This window comes from Palaemon carinicauda, chromosome 18 (assembly GCF_036898095.1).
Source record: "Palaemon carinicauda isolate YSFRI2023 chromosome 18, ASM3689809v2, whole genome shotgun sequence".
Classification (NCBI taxonomy): Eukaryota; Metazoa; Arthropoda; class Malacostraca; order Decapoda; family Palaemonidae; genus Palaemon; species Palaemon carinicauda.
In genome coordinates, this window is record NC_090742.1 from 28,982,494 (window position 1) to 28,999,659 (window position 17,166).

The window sequence follows — 17,166 nt, forward strand, 5'->3', positions numbered from 1 at the left end:
ATGTTTCCATTAGTAATTCTTCTAAGCTGGCGGAAGGATGTAGTGTGAATTTTTGCAGTAACTACCCATGACTTGTGTTCATTCAAGTTACATCTGAGTAAGCTTTGATATCAAATATTTTATAAATTTAAAGACAAGTTTTCAAGATGAACTTTGTAAATGTAAAGCATAAAATTTGTTTAAAAGCATTAAGGATAATTTTTATATTAAATTTATGAACGTAAACTAGAAATTGTATATAAATTAACTTGCACATGTGTAATTAGAGGATGAGAAAGTTAATACTGTAATTTCAGTTTGTCTTACCCAGAATTCATTTTGCTATAAGCTTTGTTTAACAAAATGAAAAAATAGAGGACTAGTACTGAGTTTGTATGATTAGTCTTCCATATCATGATAACTGCTGCTATTTGTTTCCACCGTGTATTAATTTATTGCAGATATTTTTCAAGCTCTTGATGGTAGTTTGAATTTTATTTAATTTCATATTCAAGGTAATGTATATATTTTGTAATAAGATATTTTGTAGTCTGTAAAAAGACTTGTTTGTACAGTGATACCCTGACATATGAGCACAATGCATTCCAGGATTGAACTCGAATGTCAGTGCACTCGTATCAAGTCAATTTTTTCCATATACAGTAAAACAACTGAAAAAAATTGAATCTGTTCCCACCCACTTGAAAATATCCAATTGTTCCATAACTGGAATACAAACCTACACTATTTATATGGGTATTTCAGTGAATATGAAAGTACTAGCCTTTAGAAAATTGGCGAGGGTTAACCACCCATCCCGCTAGATAGCTGGAGGGGGGATTAGTAACTACCCCTCTCACTCACACACCGGTGATTATACTTCACTGTGCTTTTGGTTCGGATGATGAATGGTTGCTATGGCTTTTCATCCGATCTTTTTGGAGTGCCATTAATCTTTTTGTGCTCCTCTTACAGATTATGTTTATTTTGTACAGTATTTGTGTTTGTATGGGAGTGCCCTTGCCTGCCGGTCATGCGGGCCTGCCCTGGTCACGAAGGCTGCTTCTGCGGTACCTTTATGTCGTCCAAGGATATTGATCCTCACCGTCAGTTTCCGACTTGTCGGGGCCAGCGTTGTACGGAGGATAGTAAGTATATTGAATGTCGGGAGTGGTCTGAGTCCAAGTGGGAAAAGTTTGGCGATGGCGGAAGAAGTCTAGAAGGGACTCTTCTCATTCGAAGGTTTCTTCGAAGCAGAAGAAACCCAAAGCTTCTTCTTCCGCTCCCTGACTTTCCCCCGAAGCTTCTCCTGGAGTGGGTCCCTCGGGATCGATCGTGTAGTAGCGTAAACCCTTGGTTAACCTCGGTCCTCGAGAGACGGTGTCACCTCCCCTAGCGAGGTGATGTCTCCCCTCCCCCCAGTAGAGACCTTGCCTCCTTTTCCTTTATCTGAGGTGTGGCCGTCTCAGGGTTTGCCTGGTCCCCCTTCCAAGGAGACATCAGAAGATGGATCATACAGCACAGTAACTCTCTTGGTCAAAAGCCCAAGTGAGTAGAAAGGCCGTCTTTCGTGTAAGGAAGTGATCTGCTGCTGGGCATAAGGTTCGTTGAGAGGGGCCTTCAGACACTGAAAGACCCGAACCGCGTTCCCAGGAGGAGGTTGAGATCCGACGGGGGACAAGTTATCACACACTTGTATAAGTAAAGGCATCGATGGGAGAGAATCCCCCTCCACGACATCAGTCACAAATGACCGAACACTTCGCCTGGAAGACCAACACTGAAAAGTGTCTGAGGAGCCTAAACATCTTTTCCGTAATTTGTTGCGAAAGGCCTCTCTCAGAGGGGTGGTGTAGGATCGTCCCAGGCATGAAGTCGAAGCAAAGCTACGGCTTAGGAAAGAAAGTGTTAGCATGTGGCTGCTTGGAAGATCGTGCCGTGGAGGAAGATCCCTCGGAACTCTGTCAGGAGCTGTAGAAGGTTCAGGAACCATTCTGCGAGTTGCCATAGCGAGACTATTGGAGCTTCGTCAGGGGCTGCAGAAGGTCTGGGAACCATTCTGCGGGATGCCTTAGCGAAGCTATTGAAGTCATTGATAAGACCTTGCTTATCCTGACTTGGCTGAGGACTTTTTCACCAGACCGAATGGAGGGAAAAAAAATAAGTCTCACTTCTAGGCTGCCCCACCAATCTTGGAATACATCTTGTTTGAGGGCCTGGTGTTCCGGGGACTGGGGAACGGTCGAGTGGGAGCCTGAAGATCAGGGCCGCTGCGAGCATAACCACAGTCGGGGACCTCGCAAAGTTAAGACTTTGTTGGATACAAGATGATTCCAAGACACTAGAAGCCCACTATCTGGGTGGTTTTGCAAGCACATTCCTATACCAGGAATGATACAAGCAGATGGGGGAAACTAGTTGTCTTCTTTCCATCTGAGGCTTCGTACTGCTAGATGGTTCTCTAAGAGAGGTGAATGCTGGTACCTTTCAGAATTGGGCTAACGGACGAGGTTAGAATAGATATATATATATATGCAGGTATATATATATATGAATGTATATATATATATATATATATATATATATATATATATATATATATATATATATATATCAACACAACATCGTGTTCAAATAGAAATAAATTTCTACCTCATACTTGGGATCGAACACTGGCCCCTTCTAATGAAAGGCCAGGTCGAAACCAACCATGCCACGAGAGGCCATAAAAGAAGACAGAACCTAACAGCTACCCAGCAGTTCAAGGATTTACCTGGCGAGACATCAGTCTCTTACCAGCGAGTTTTCCCCGACTTCCTGGCCCACCACGTGACACAATTGGTAGTAATTCATTCAAATTATCCCTAATGAGTCAATATGGATAAATATCAACACAACATTGTGTTCAAAAAGAAATAAATTTCTATCTCATACTTGGGATCAAACGCTGGCCCCTTCTAATGAAAGGCCAGGTCGAAACCAACCATGCCACGAGAGGCCATAAAAGAAGTCGGAACCTAACTGCTACCTAGCAGTTCAAGGATTTACCTGGCTAGACAAAAGTGTCTTACCAGCGAGTTTTCGCCGACTTCCCGGCCCACCACGTGGCACAATTGGTAGTAATTCATTCAAATTACCCCTAATGAGTCAATATGGATAAATATCAACACAACATCGTGTTCAAATAGAAATAAATTTCTACCTCATACATGGGATCGAACGCTGGCCCCTTCTAATGAAAGGCCAGGTCGAAACCAACCATGCCACGAGAGGCCATAAAAGAAGTCGGAACCTAACTGCTACACAGCAGTTCAAGGATTTACCTGGTAAGACATCAGTCTCTTACCAGCGAGTTTTCCCCGACTTCCTGGCCCACCACGTGACACAATTGGTAGTACAGTAATTCATTCAAATTACCCCTAATGAGTCAATATGGATAAATATCAACACAACATCGTGTTCAAATAGAAATAAATTTCTACCTCATACATGGGATCGAACGCTGGCCCCTTCTAATGAAAGGCCAGGTCAAATTTGAATGATTTACTACGAATTGTGTCATGTGGTGGGCCGGGAAGTCGGGGAAAATTCGCTGGTAAGAGACTGATGTCTTACCAGGTAAATCCTTGAACTGCTGGGTAGCAGTTAGGTTCTGTCTTCTTTTATGGCCTCTCGTGGCATGGTTGGTTTCGACCTGGCCTTTCATTAGAAGGGGCCAGCATTCGATCCCAAGTATGAGGTAGAAATTTATTTCTATTAGGAAAAATGCAAATTACAGTACTTCCAAATATATCATTTATTGGAAGGAAAGAAAACTGGAGAGTTTACAATTTAGAGGTAAACATCAGTATAACCAAGCTTTGAGGGAGAAGCAACATGAACATCAGGTTAGTATAGAAATACAGTACAAAGAATTATTATTGAAATAAAATTTTAATGATTTTTTAACTGTTTGAAATTCTTCCACATCACTTATTCTTCCCAATTACACGCAAATTCTTAGTTAAGAAATTCTGAAGTAACTTATTTTTCATTGAAGTGCTGTATGTTTTCAAAAAAAAAATTAAGTTGAAATCCTTGCCTTTGCTTTTGTAAGTAAAGTCATGCATTTTATCTCAAAATTTTAGAACTCTAATAACATAAAATTTCTAATAACATCAAAGCATAATTACGTATATTTTTTTGTTTCAGCTCATTGAGGTTTTGCTTGTTCTGCAATCATTACAAGACACAGGTGAAGATGAATACAAGGCTGAACTTGCCTTTTACTATTACATGGGTGACATACAAAAGACTAAAGATCATCTCAGTGCAGCCAAGCAGGTCAGTGGAAATTAGAATAAGTCAATTTGTTTCCCAGTCATGGGCCTCTTCTGTATATCTCTAATGCTCTATAGTACAGTACAATAAACTTTACCATCTTTCCATAAAATCGCATTGTTTTATACAAATAATACTCATTATTGGAAGGCTGCAATAAGCAGGTAGAATATAGTGATTTCTGTCATTCGCTGTGGTTTTATTCATAGACTTTTGTGCACCTAATAATATTTTTTACTTCTCTCTTGAAACTCTGTTTTTTTATTTCTGATATATTTCCTTTTAATATTTCAGCTTTTAGCCTTGGGTTTTGAAGAAGCAAAAGTTATTGATGCACTTCTGAAACATAACAATGACAGAGACAAAGCCCTGGAAGAACTTATCGCATAGTCACCGAACATTTGAATTTCATGGCCTTCATAAGGTACGTGAACTTGGAAGCACATGGTTTTTAATATGGACGAATATTAGAATCAATATCCATAATGTGATACAACTCCGTAGTGCCCCTAATGGCCCAGCTCATTTTTTTCCTTCAGTAAAGGGGTCTTAAAAGATACAAAGAACAACTGTGTGACAACAGTTGGGTAGGTTTTTTTTTGTACTTCAGCAGATATTACCACACTACCAAGGCCAATTCAGAACATCTAGGATAAGTCAGGATACAGATAATATTCTATTTTCCTTTGTTATTTCCTCATACCATCTGGATTAATTTATAAATGACAGCTGGCTTTCACATAGCACACGATTCTTTTTACTTATCTATTGGCCTTCTTTTGGGTGCTGGCCAAAGTATCTCTTTGTCAGCAGAGGTATTTGTTTTTAATGTTATGTAAAGGTCATAAGTACTAGATTAATGTCCACAATTTAAATAACATGGTGTTAGCCCTACTTGTGCCACCTTTTTGATTTTCAGAACTCCTGTATACCTAGTCATTTATTACAGTTTTTTATTGGTTCAAAATCTTAATTTTATGAATAGTACTTACCTGGCAGTTATATATATATATAGCTGATATCTCTAAATCGGCAGAATTTTTCAAAACGAGGCAACCGCCTTGTGGTGGTTGGGAGGTAGGTGGTAACACCTGTCACAGGGTGGTCCAAGGAATCATTCCCGTGTCCAAGACTTCAGTTCATCTCTGCCGGCTGGATCGAAAACATCGTCGGTCCACCATTGAGAGTTTTTCTAATCATTTTCCCTTCTTCGCTTTTTTGGACTTCGTTTGGTGAAGTACAGTGAACCCTCGTTTATCGCGGTAGATAGGTTCCAGACCCGACCGCGATAGGTGAAAATCCGCGAAGTAGTGACACCATATTTACCTATTTATTTAACATGTATATTCAGACTTTTAAAACCTTCCCTTGTACGTAGTACTGTTAACAAACTACCCTTTAATGTACAGAACACTTAATGCATGTACTACAGTACCCTAAACTAAAACAGGCACAAATATTAAAGGCAACTTTATATCATGCGTTTCCTAAACACGCCAAAAAGCATGATAAAAAATGGCAACCAATGTTTTGTTTACGTCTATCTCTGATCATAATGAAGAAATAAACGCATTTACACATCTGTGTATAGGTTAGTTTTTGCATCGATTATATTGATTATTCAGTACAGTATGTTGATTTTGTTATTACCAATGTTTTACTTAATTTTTCTTAGGACTTCCAAATGAAATGTTTTTCTTTATGACGCCGCCTGAAACGACGGCGTCATAAAGTACGCTCAGTAAACAAACGAAGGCATTTAACGCGCATGATGAAAGTGATAAATAATGATATTACAGTAAAAGCTTTTATAAAATATGTTATTACAAATATTATTTACCGTATCTATATAAAATCATACATACGTAGCAAAGCAGGAAAACAATTTACGAGAGAGAGAGAGAGAGAGAGAGAGAGAGAGAGAGAGAGAGAGAGAGAGAGAGAGAGAGAGAGAGAGAGAGAGAGAGAGAGAGATTGTTTTTACATACGTAAATGTAAATTTAAAAAAAAAAAAAGTCCCATTTCATATAAAATAGTTTTAAATATTTAACTTAGCCGGTGAATATATAATAGCTGACGCCTCCGGCGGCTCGACGGAAAAACACAAAAACTCGCGAGCGATCGCTATGAATGTTGCGGGTGTGCCCACCAGCGCCAACTGTCGGCCAGATACCGCATATACATGTAAACAGCTCCAATTCTTCTCTGTCGGTCTGATCGACAAGACGTACCATTACTTGCTGTTAACCTGGAGTTTTTCAACAGTCTTGGTGAAGTACTTCCTTTTGGTTTGAGCTTTCGCAGTGCAGGTGTTTTATCTTCAACTTAAATCTTGAACTCTTTTTTGGATAGATTTAATTGTTGATGACTTTGAATTGTTTTTTGGACTTTCTTTGACTTTTCAAAATGGCCGACCCTTCCCTTAGTACGGAAGTGTGTTTTAGGCTTTTAGCAATTATCTTATCACGTTATAAATTGTTGTTGTTAATTATAGATTTTCCTCTATATATTTTATATCTCACCCGCCTTTATTAGGCCTCTTCGATTAGCTTTCCATTTATAATAAACATCAAGATAAATTTTAATGTCTTGTTTATATGCGGCCTTACCTATTCCTCCCCTAATCCGAGAGTAGGCGGTCCTAACTTGGAAACTGAAGTTAAACAACGTTGAGCCCTTTCAATCGTAAATAACTTTTACAGAGCAAATGACTTAAATCTTATTAAATGAATATTTTTTAGTAGATATTTTATGAAAGATTTTATTTGAATAGTCTTAATGCTGTTTCAAAGATGAACTAACGTTTGGTTTATTTATGCTACGCAGTTTGCGCTCTATCGTTACGATAGAGAGAGAGAGAATCACAGTTTCACTTTGCAGAAAGAGTAAATCGATTCTGACGTTTTGTTCATTCTTCTTTCAAACTGAAATGTTTTAAATACTAATTTAAAGGAACTTGTTAATTTTCAATTTCTTAGTCCTTTCAGTTTTTTCCTTTGGTCAAATAACCTGTTTATTGACGAAAGGTGAGTGGGCTTTTCTCTTCGGTGTGAAATCAAGAGAGAGAGAGAGAGAGAGAGACGGAGGGAGAGAGAGGAAGAGAGAACGTTCCGATCTTTATTCTCGTCCCAAGCGAGTAACGTTGTTCTCCAGTCAGTTTTTTACTCTTGTCCCAAGTCTCTGTACGGGGAGAAAGGATAAAACGTTTTTAGTTTTTATTCTCGTCCCAAGGCACTGTACGGTGAGAGATTGAAAACGTAGTTTTGAATGAACTTGTGTTTAGTCTCCTCCCCAGTCACTGATCCTTTTATCTTTATATATTTCCGTTTTATTCGATATATATGTTTACTGTTTTTTGCTTGTATTAATGTGCTAACATTATACGACTTATTTCGCAATTATAACCTTTTGATGTAGGGTAGAATTGCGTGCTTCAGGTAGAAATCAGTTTTATTCATGCCTAATGTGAATTATTGAAAAATTCGATTTCAGTGAAGTAAGTGCAAAACAGAAAATCGTAGTGATAAAGTGATAATTGCGCAAAGTGTTATCAGTGTTGCGACAGAGGGTTCTTCTGTTCGTGCCTGTCGTTCGCCTAGTCCGAGACCTCTTGCAAGCTCCCATGCCCCAGGGAGAAGTAATGTCGTAGGACTTATGGGTTCGAGAGGCTTTAACCAACGAACAGACGTTCCGTCTATGGTTTCAGGCGTGTCTCGTCAAGACCGCCCCTACCATAAGACGAGCGAGACGGTTTTCTCCTCGTCATCCGAAGGCTTATAGCGTAAGAAACCGTGGAGCAAGGTTTCGAGACCCTTAAAGCGAAAGTCAGTCCCTTCAGGACAGGTCCAGCGTCCTGGTTGTAGCCATTTGGGACAACTCTGACCCTGTGCAGTCATCGGAAGACTGCTCGACGCCTAAACAGAAGCGTAACACAGGCTCCGAGAGTCTTAGTATAGGCAAGGTTTTGCAGTCACAGACGTTAGCCTCGTCTCTTACCGCACCCATTCCCGTTGATCCTAAATGGGTTGTACTGCAAGACATGCAGAATAAGCTTGCCTCTCTTATGGAGGACTATTCTGCTGAGCAGGTTCACGATGATCCTCGCCGCTTAGCTGATCGAGATCCTGGCCGTCAGCCGCCCAAACGAGCCTTTGCTCGTCCTGTTGACGTTGACGTTACAAAGTCACGTCAATCACGTTTTGTAGAGCCTCACTCGATGCAGTCCCGTGTTGACTCTCAGCCGCTTGTGGACGTTCAGCCCGCTGCCGCTTGCTCTTGTTGACGTTCAGGACGTTTGCCAACCAGCGAAGTTGACTTGTTTTGACGTTGAGCGTCAAGCACCGCAGTCAAGAGTTGTTTTGACTGCTCAGTCAAGGCAGTCTCGAGTTGACGTCGAGCGTCCTCCCGCACCTGTTGTTGTTGCTGGTCAGTCCTTTAAGCAGTTACATGACATAGCGTCCTTGACTGTTACTGTTGCTCCTTTGCGTGTGGACTCTGCTTGTCAAGCATTGCCACCACGGCAGGTCTCTCCCTTGCTTGAGACTCGGCAATTGTCGGACAAGGTTCCTTCAGATGAGGAAGTTGCTGATCCCCCTCCTACTGATATTCCCTTGGGGACTCTGTCAGACGGAGAGGAGCCTAAAGCTGCTCAGCCCTCTATGGACTTTAAATAAATCATGCTGATTTTTAAGGATCTTTGTCCGGATCTTTTTGTAACTGCTGCTCCTCGTTCGCCTAAACGTCAGAGTTTACACTAGGCCTAGCTACTTCGAAGCCGTTGTTTTCTAAGCTAGTGCTCTCTCGCTCTTCTAAGAGAGCTTTACGTTTGGTAGGCGACTGGTTGATCACCAGGAGGAGTTTGGGGGAGACAGCCTTTGCTTTCCCTCCTTTTAAACTGGCTTATAGAGCGAGAGTCTGGTATGACACGGGAGAAGTTCTCGGCTTGGGAGTTCCTGCCTCTGCCCAGATAAACTTCTCAAACCTCATAGACTCTCCCTGGCACCTGGCCATGAGACGCTCCAAGATTTTATGGTCGGCTTCAGAGCTAGACCATCTCCTGTTAGGAGTTTTTTCGAGCGTTTGAAGTTTTGCTGTACAATTATGTCATGCATAAACAAGGCTATCAGGGATGGCTCCAATTATCTGACAGCCACGTTCTCTGCAGGAACAAGACTATCAGGGATGGCTCCAATGATCTGGCAGCCACGTTCACTGCAGGAGTACGTAAGAGGCAAGTGCGCTCAATGTGTTCATTGTCAAGACAAACTTCACGATGAAGTCTACCAGGCTGTCTTGACAGCATTAATGGAAGGCGACTGGATGGTCTCTCTCGACCTTCAGGATGCATACTTCCACATTCCTATACACCCGGATTCCCAACCGTTTCTGAGGTTTGTTTACAGGAATGTGGGGTACCAGTTTCGAGCCCTGTGCTTTGGCCTCAGTCCTGCTCCTCTCGTGTTTACGAGGCTCATGAGGAATGTGGCAAAATTCCTCCATCTATCGGGAATCCGAGCCTCCCTGTACTTGGACGACTGGCTTCTCAGAGCATCGTCCAGTCATCGCTGTCTGCAGGATCTACATTGGACGTTGAGTCTGGCCAGGGAGTTGGGACTTTTGGTCAACCTAGAAAAGTCCCAACTGATCCCATCCCAGACTATTCTATATTTGGGGATGGAGATTCGCAGTCCAGTTTTTCGGGCTTTTCCGTCTGCCACCCGAATAGAACAAGCCCTGCTCAAAGTCCAACTAATGCTGAAAAGAGAACGTTTGTTCAGTCAGGAGTTGGAAGAGTCTCGTAGGGACTCTCTCATCCCTGGAGCAGTTTGTCTCGCTAGGGAGACTACACCTTCGGCCTCTCCAGTTCCATCTAGCCTCTCACTGGAACAAGGACAAGACGTTAGAGACGTGATCAATCCCAGTCTCCGAACCAGTAAAGGCATGCCTGAAATGGTGGGACAGCAATATCAGTCTGAGAGAGGGACTATCCCTAGCAGTCAAGAACCCAAACCACGTGTTGTTCTCAGACGCGTCGGATTTGGGTTGGGGTGCGACCCTGGACGGTCGGGAATGCTCGGGTCTGTGGACCTCAAGTCAGAAGAGCATGCACATCAATGGCAAGGAGCTATTAGCAGTCCACTTGGCCTTGATGAAATTCGAAAGCTTTCTTCGAAACAAAGTGGTAGAGGTCAACTCAGACAACACCACAGAAAGTGGTAGAGGTCAACTCAGACAACACCACAGCTTTGGCGTACATCTCCAAGCAAGGAGGCACACACTCCCTCACGCTGTACAAGATCGCAAGGGACCTTCTCATATGGTCAAGAAATCGAGGCATCTCCCTGTTGACGAGATTCATCCAGGGGACTTGAACGTCTTGGCAGACTGTCTCAGTCGGAGGGGTCAGGTGATACCCACGGAATGGACCCTCCACAAGGACGTGTGCAAGAGTCATAGGGCGACTTGGGGTCAACCCACCATAGACCTCTTTGCCACCTCGTTGACCAAAAGGTTACCAATCTATTGCTCTCCAGTCCCAGATCCAGAAGCAATTCACATAGACGCATTTCTACTGGATTGGTCTCATCTGGACTTATATGCATTCCCACCATTCAAGATAGTCAACAAGGTACTGCAGAAGTTCGCCTCTCACGAAGGGACAAGGTTGACGTTGGTTGCTCCCCTCTGGCCCGCGAGAGAGTGGTTCACCGAGGTACAGTAGGGTCCCGAATTATGCGAGAATTTGGTCGATGAAAGGCCTCGTGTAATTGGAAATTCGTATATTTCGAAACACATCATGGCGGCAAACAGCAACCTACCCGTCAATTTTTTTTTCACTCCATTTCTAGCTTTCTAGCTATATATATACTGTATATACACTGTGTGTGTGTATGTATGTGTGTATGTATGTATGTATATATATAAAACATATATATATATATATATATATATACTGTAGCTTTTATCTTAACAATACTGTAAGAAATCCTTCTTATAGATTTTTTTTATAAAATACTGTACAAAATTTCTTTTATGGATAAATAAAACAATAAAAGTTGTTAAAGTTTTCATAATTTTCTATGACTAGTATTTACTACTGTACTATGCATAGCTTACTGTTTTCAGTATTTTCCGAATGATGTAGAATTATTTCCTATAGATACAAAAAACAAAAAAGGGTTTTCAAGGTTTGATATAGTACGTATCTAGCAATAGTTAAAAATTACAGTATAGTACTGTATATCCATGATGACACTCCCACACGTAAACACGGCCACTAGGCGTAAGTGTGCAATAGGCTGCTGTACGATAATCACGCTTTTTTTTTGCCCTGAGCGGTCATTTCACTAATGATAATTTTTCAAAGTTAATATAATTTCTTTATGCTTATAATTCGTAATTATAGTTAAAAGTAGGGATATTAATTAAATGGTTGAGTAAAAAAAACAATTAATACTACTATTATTTAATTTCAAATGGCTACATAATACTGAATATTCTAATGGGTTCTTTTTATCTTCAATCGTAAATCTTACGCCTGGATAAGCAACAAAAGGAAAGGGATAGGTCTCTCTCTCTCTCTCTCTCTCTCTCTCTCTCTCTCTCTTCTTCATATCGTTTCCTGTATAGTTTTCAAATATGTTCGTCATACATTTGTACATTATTTATCCACTTTATTCTCTCTCTCTCTCTCTCTCTCTCTCTCTCTCTCTCTCTCGGCGTTTCCTTTCCCTTTATAGTTTTGTGAAAGTTCGTTGTCCAGTCATTCGGTAATGAGAAGTCATTTTCGCTTTCGACATCGAAAGAAAACTTTGTTTCTTCAATATACTCATCACTGGAGGATTCAGAACTAGTGCTCTCATTATCAAACAGGTTATCATTATCTAATTCCACAACAAGAATATCATTTATTTCATCTAAAGAAATAACCTTCCTCTTTAGACCTTTCATTACAAAAGGAACAACAAATAACCACATATGCATGAACGCCCGAGCGCACTGATAGGAAACCAGTTCAAACCAGAGTTTTGTAACATCAAGCTACCTTCAGAAAAATAGTTGCCAGACATCATATAAGTTTCTATTCACAGTCCCCATATGCTGAGAGTGTTGCCAAGTGGTGATCCTATACTTACTATACGAGTAAAGTAACATCACGAGACTGACGGCTTGTAAAAGGCAATTAAAGTCATGAACGGAATATACAGTTGAAGGCGGTACCGAGTAGATCGTGGTGAACGGTTTATCACGTGGGTGACGCTTAACAGGTTAAAAAAACATTTTTATATAGTTCGGTATTTTCTCTATCCATCCTCTCCCAGAAAACCTTCAAATGTGAATTATCGGAATGTGTGCAGATCTTGGCAGTGCGATAACTAGTTAGCGACTGAGAATAAAAAAAATAAAAAGCCCGATTGACGAATGACGATGCTGATGAAGAGGATATCGAATACCGATTTTTCCCTAATTGATTTTTTCTACGTTCTGTCTAATCCAATGTACAGTACATTCTTATGTAAAGGGCGAACCCCAACATTTCTTGATGCTGCTACACTTTAATTATAGATATTTTACCACCTATTTATAATCTTTATTTATAATAACATCTTTAGTAAAAGCTCTTCAATATCACTTTCAGGAGTAAATGCGTTTATGATCGACGATGAAACGTAAAAAAAAAACGTTTTCCTTTTAAGAAGGGGTTTTTTTTAGGAAAAAAAAACAACACGAAACAAAATTGCTCATATTTCATATATTTTGATTTTCTAAGGATAAATAAAAACAACATTAATTATAACATTATTATTACATAGTACCTGGTAAGATATCTTTTGCCGCAAAAGTTAACCTATAGACAGATGTTAAAATTGGTTAGCGAGTTCGTTATGATCGGCGATGGAACGTACTAAACAAAGTAATGGGTTTGGTTGTGGTGACATGTTTGGCAGTAGCATGATATAAAATAGTCTTTATTTTGATGGTTTTTAATTTAAAGTTTAATGAATAAGGATTTTTCACCATAATCACAACGTAAGTATAGAAATTAATTAGTATAAATATGGAATATTATACATATAGGTGTTGGACAGTTAGCTAGGCCTAGCGACTAGTTCACACAACAGAAGGGCAAACCTTAACATTTTTTCATCCAAAACTAGTCTTAAAATGTTTGAACAGAAATCTTTCTCTCACATTCTCCCCCCCCTTCTCAGACATCGGGAAACCATCCCCCCCCCAATACAATTAAGAAAACGATAGATTTCCTATGCTTCGCGGTGCTTGACTCGCGGATTTAGAATGCTCCTCGCAAATACAGGAAAATTAATTTTTAAAAACTATCGATCGCGTAATTGAGGAATCGTGTAATTAGAACACGTGTAATTCGGGACCCTACTGTACTTCAATGGCTGGTAGACATTCCAAGAAGTCTTCCTCTAAGGGTAGATCTCTTACGTCAGCCCCACGTAAAGAATGTTCATCAAAGCCTCCCCGCGCTTCGTCTGACTGCCTTCAGACTATCGAGAGACTCTCAAGAGCTCGAGGCTTTTCGAAGGAGGCAGCCAGTGCGATTGCGAGAGCTAGGAGAGCTTCTACCATCAGAGTATACCAGTCGAAGTGGGAAGTCTTTCGAGACTGGTGCAAGTCAGCATCTGTGTCCTCTTCCAGTACCTCTGTAGCCCAAATCGGAGATTTTCTTTTACATCTGAGAAATGTTCGCTCCCTCTCAGCTCCCACGATTAAGGGCTACAGGAGCATGTTGGCTTCGGTCTTTCGTCATAGAGGCTTAGATCTCTCCAACAATCAAGATCTCCAAGATCTCCTTAAGTCTTTCGAGACCTCTAAGGAACGTCGTTTGGCAACTCCTGGATGGAACTTAGACGTGGTCCTAAGGTTCCTCATGTCAGACAGGTTTGAGCCATTACATTCAGCCTCCCTGAAGGATCTCACCCTCAAGACGCTTTTCCTAGTGTGCTTGGCTTCGGCTAAAAGGGTCAGTGAAATTCATGCCTTCAGTAAGAACATCGGCTTTTCTACAGAAAAAGCCACATGTTCACTTCGACTTGGTTTCCTGGCCAAAAATGAACTGCCTTCTCGTCCTTGGCCTAAGTCCTTTGATATACCTTGCCTGTCAGAGATCGTAGGCAACGAACTTGAAAGAGTGCTGTGTCCAGTTAGAGCTCTTAAGTTCTACTTAGCTCGTACTAAGTCCTTACGAGGTGGATCTGAGGCATTATGGTGCTCAGTTAAGAAACCATCATTGCCTAAGTCAAAGAATGCTTTGTCATATTTTATCAGATTTTTAATACGAGAGGCTCATTCTCACTTGAATGAAAAAGACCGATGCTTGCTTAAGGTTAAGACGCACGAAGTAAGAGCTATAGCAACTTCCGTAGCCTTTAAGCAAAATAGATCTCTGCAAAGTATTATGGACGCGACCGTTTGGAGAAGCAAGTCGGTATTCGCGTCATTTTACTTAAAAAATGTCCAGACTCTTTACGAGGACTGCTACACACTGGGTCCATTCGTTACAGCGAGTGCAGTAGTGGGTAAGGGTTCTACCATTACATTCCCTTAATTCCAATATCCTTTTAATCTGCTCTTGAAATGTTTTTTAATTGGGTTGTACGGAAGGCTAAGAAGCCTTTCGCATCCTTTTTGATTTGGCGGGTGGTCAAATGTCATTTCTTGAGAGCGCCCAGATTAGGGGTTTGATGAGGTCCTGTTGTATGGGTTGCAGCCCTTGATACTTCAGCTCCTGGGAGTCTTTCAGCATCCTAAGAGGATCGCTGGGTTTCGTGAGGAAGACAGACTAACAAGGCAGAGTAATCGTCTAAGTCAACTTCCTTACCAGGTACCTATATATATTTGGGTTTTGTTATGATATAACTGTCAAAAACTCTAAGCATATACGCTGTAAACTTAATTAACTCTGGTCTCTACCCACCACCATGGGTGTGAATCAGCTATTATATATTCACCGGCTAAGTTAAATATTTAAAAATTATATTTTAATTATAAAATAAATTTTTGAATATACTTACCGGTGAATATATAAATTAAAGGCCCCCCCCTTCCTCCCCGATAGAGACCCAGCGGGATGAGAAGAATTGGAGCTGTTTACATGTATATGCGGTATCTGGCCGATGGTTGGCGCTGGTGGGCACACCCGCAACCTTCATAGCGATCGCTAGCGAGTTTTTGTGTTTTTCTGTCGAGCCGCCGGAGGCGTCAGCTATTATATATTCACCGGGTAAGTATATTCAAAAATTTATTTATAATTAAAATATCATATTACAAATATTTTATTTTATCATATTACAGTAGTCTGTATAATACTGTAAAGTTCAGTACAGTACAGTATGTTGTTGTTATAGTCGTGGCGATGAAATTCTCACGAAACAAAAACACGCCATTTGATTACAACAGCTGATTCTCTCTCTCTCTCTCTCTCTCTCTCTCTCTCTCTCTCTCTCTCGTGTTATACAATACTTACATTAGATGAAGAAACTAAAATTAGTTTTCTTAGTGTCAATTAAATACGAAACTAAAATATTATGCCGAGTCTACATCCATTTCAATCATAGCTAAAAATACGGCATCCGATTTCATCAGCAAACCACTATTTTTTGGGAAACATCATCTTATTCTAGAAAATTGCTACTCTTTAAATTAGTTAATTGCACATTAAGAAAGCGTGTACGTTTGTTTTTAAATTTCGGGTGTGTTTTAAATTTCGAGTATTGTTGACTTCTTTTTGTTTTACTTTTGGCTGTGATTAGATCAGCTGACATCTAGCTGCGGCTCGAGAGTGTACGAATACACTAACAAAGTATCGTTTATACAATTTCTTAACTTATTCAAACCGTCTACAGTATACAGTTGATATTACATAAGCACCAATGTGTTATAACCTATCAAATTTTTTTGTTTATTACATTTAAACCCCCCTCTCTCTCTCTCTCTCTCTCTCTCTCTCTACCTCTCTCTCTCTCTCTCTCTACCTCTCTCTCTCTCTGTCTACCTCTCTCTCTCTCTCTCTCTCTCTCTCTCTCTCTGTGGCTACTTTTCACTACCTCCCATTCCTTACCTCTCTCTATCTCTCTAATAAATGATATCTTTGTTGCTCCTCAAAATTTCATTTATATTGAAAATCAATCATGATTCAATTTTCCTTACTTTCTCCAATCTCGCACCATCGGTCACATCGCGGTATTTTCGAAATTTCCGGAAAATCCGCGATATATGTATATACATGGGTTATGAAAAAAATCCGCGAAGTGGTGAATCCGCGATGGTCAAACCGCGAAGTAGCGAGGGCTCACTGTATACTGATTTAGGGTTTGAGCAATCGTGTTTTATTATTATTTACTTTGTTTATCATGAGTGATAACTTAATTTTCGTGTTTGTGCGAGTGAGGTTACCGAAAGTGTCGGTTGTTCCTCACAGTTTGTATGCAGAGGTTTTGTTTGTGCACTATATTTTAGGGGCAAAGTTTTTAATCCTGATGACGGAAATACGTTCCGGCAACTCTATGACGGTCACAGTCGTGTGACGTAATCTTCATGTATGTCTTGCAAATTCTCTTTATTTGTTTTATGCAAAGAATGGCAGGAATTCCACTTATATAAGTTTTTTAACTTTTAATGTAAAATTTTAAAGAAATATTTGTCCATTGGTATTCGTTCTTTAAATCATCGATCTAATTTCATAAATTAAATAGAACTAGCGTATGGTTAATTTACGCTGTTACTCGTTACTATCGGTGCAGTCCCAACATGCCTTGGTAGCGTTCTTTTCGATATGGGAATTAAAGTGTAGGCTATTATTCGACAACAAACTAATTTATATGGGAATTCTAGTTTTAG

General features: G+C 40.3%; 1 protein-coding gene across 2 annotated transcripts in view; it reads left to right on the top strand.

The window, feature by feature from the left end:
• LOC137657741 (uncharacterized) overlaps positions 1 to 17,166 on the top strand; it is a 301,807-nt gene that overhangs the window by 220,399 nt on the left and 64,242 nt on the right. For both annotated transcript variants that reach the window (XM_068392206.1, XM_068392207.1), the window contains 2 exons: positions 4,171 to 4,302; positions 4,594 to 4,723. In XM_068392206.1, coding sequence (XP_068248307.1) covers positions 4,171 to 4,302; positions 4,594 to 4,689 — 228 coding nt within the window. In that variant the 3' untranslated portion in view covers positions 4,690 to 4,723. The remainder of the gene's footprint in view (positions 1 to 4,170; positions 4,303 to 4,593; positions 4,724 to 17,166) is intronic.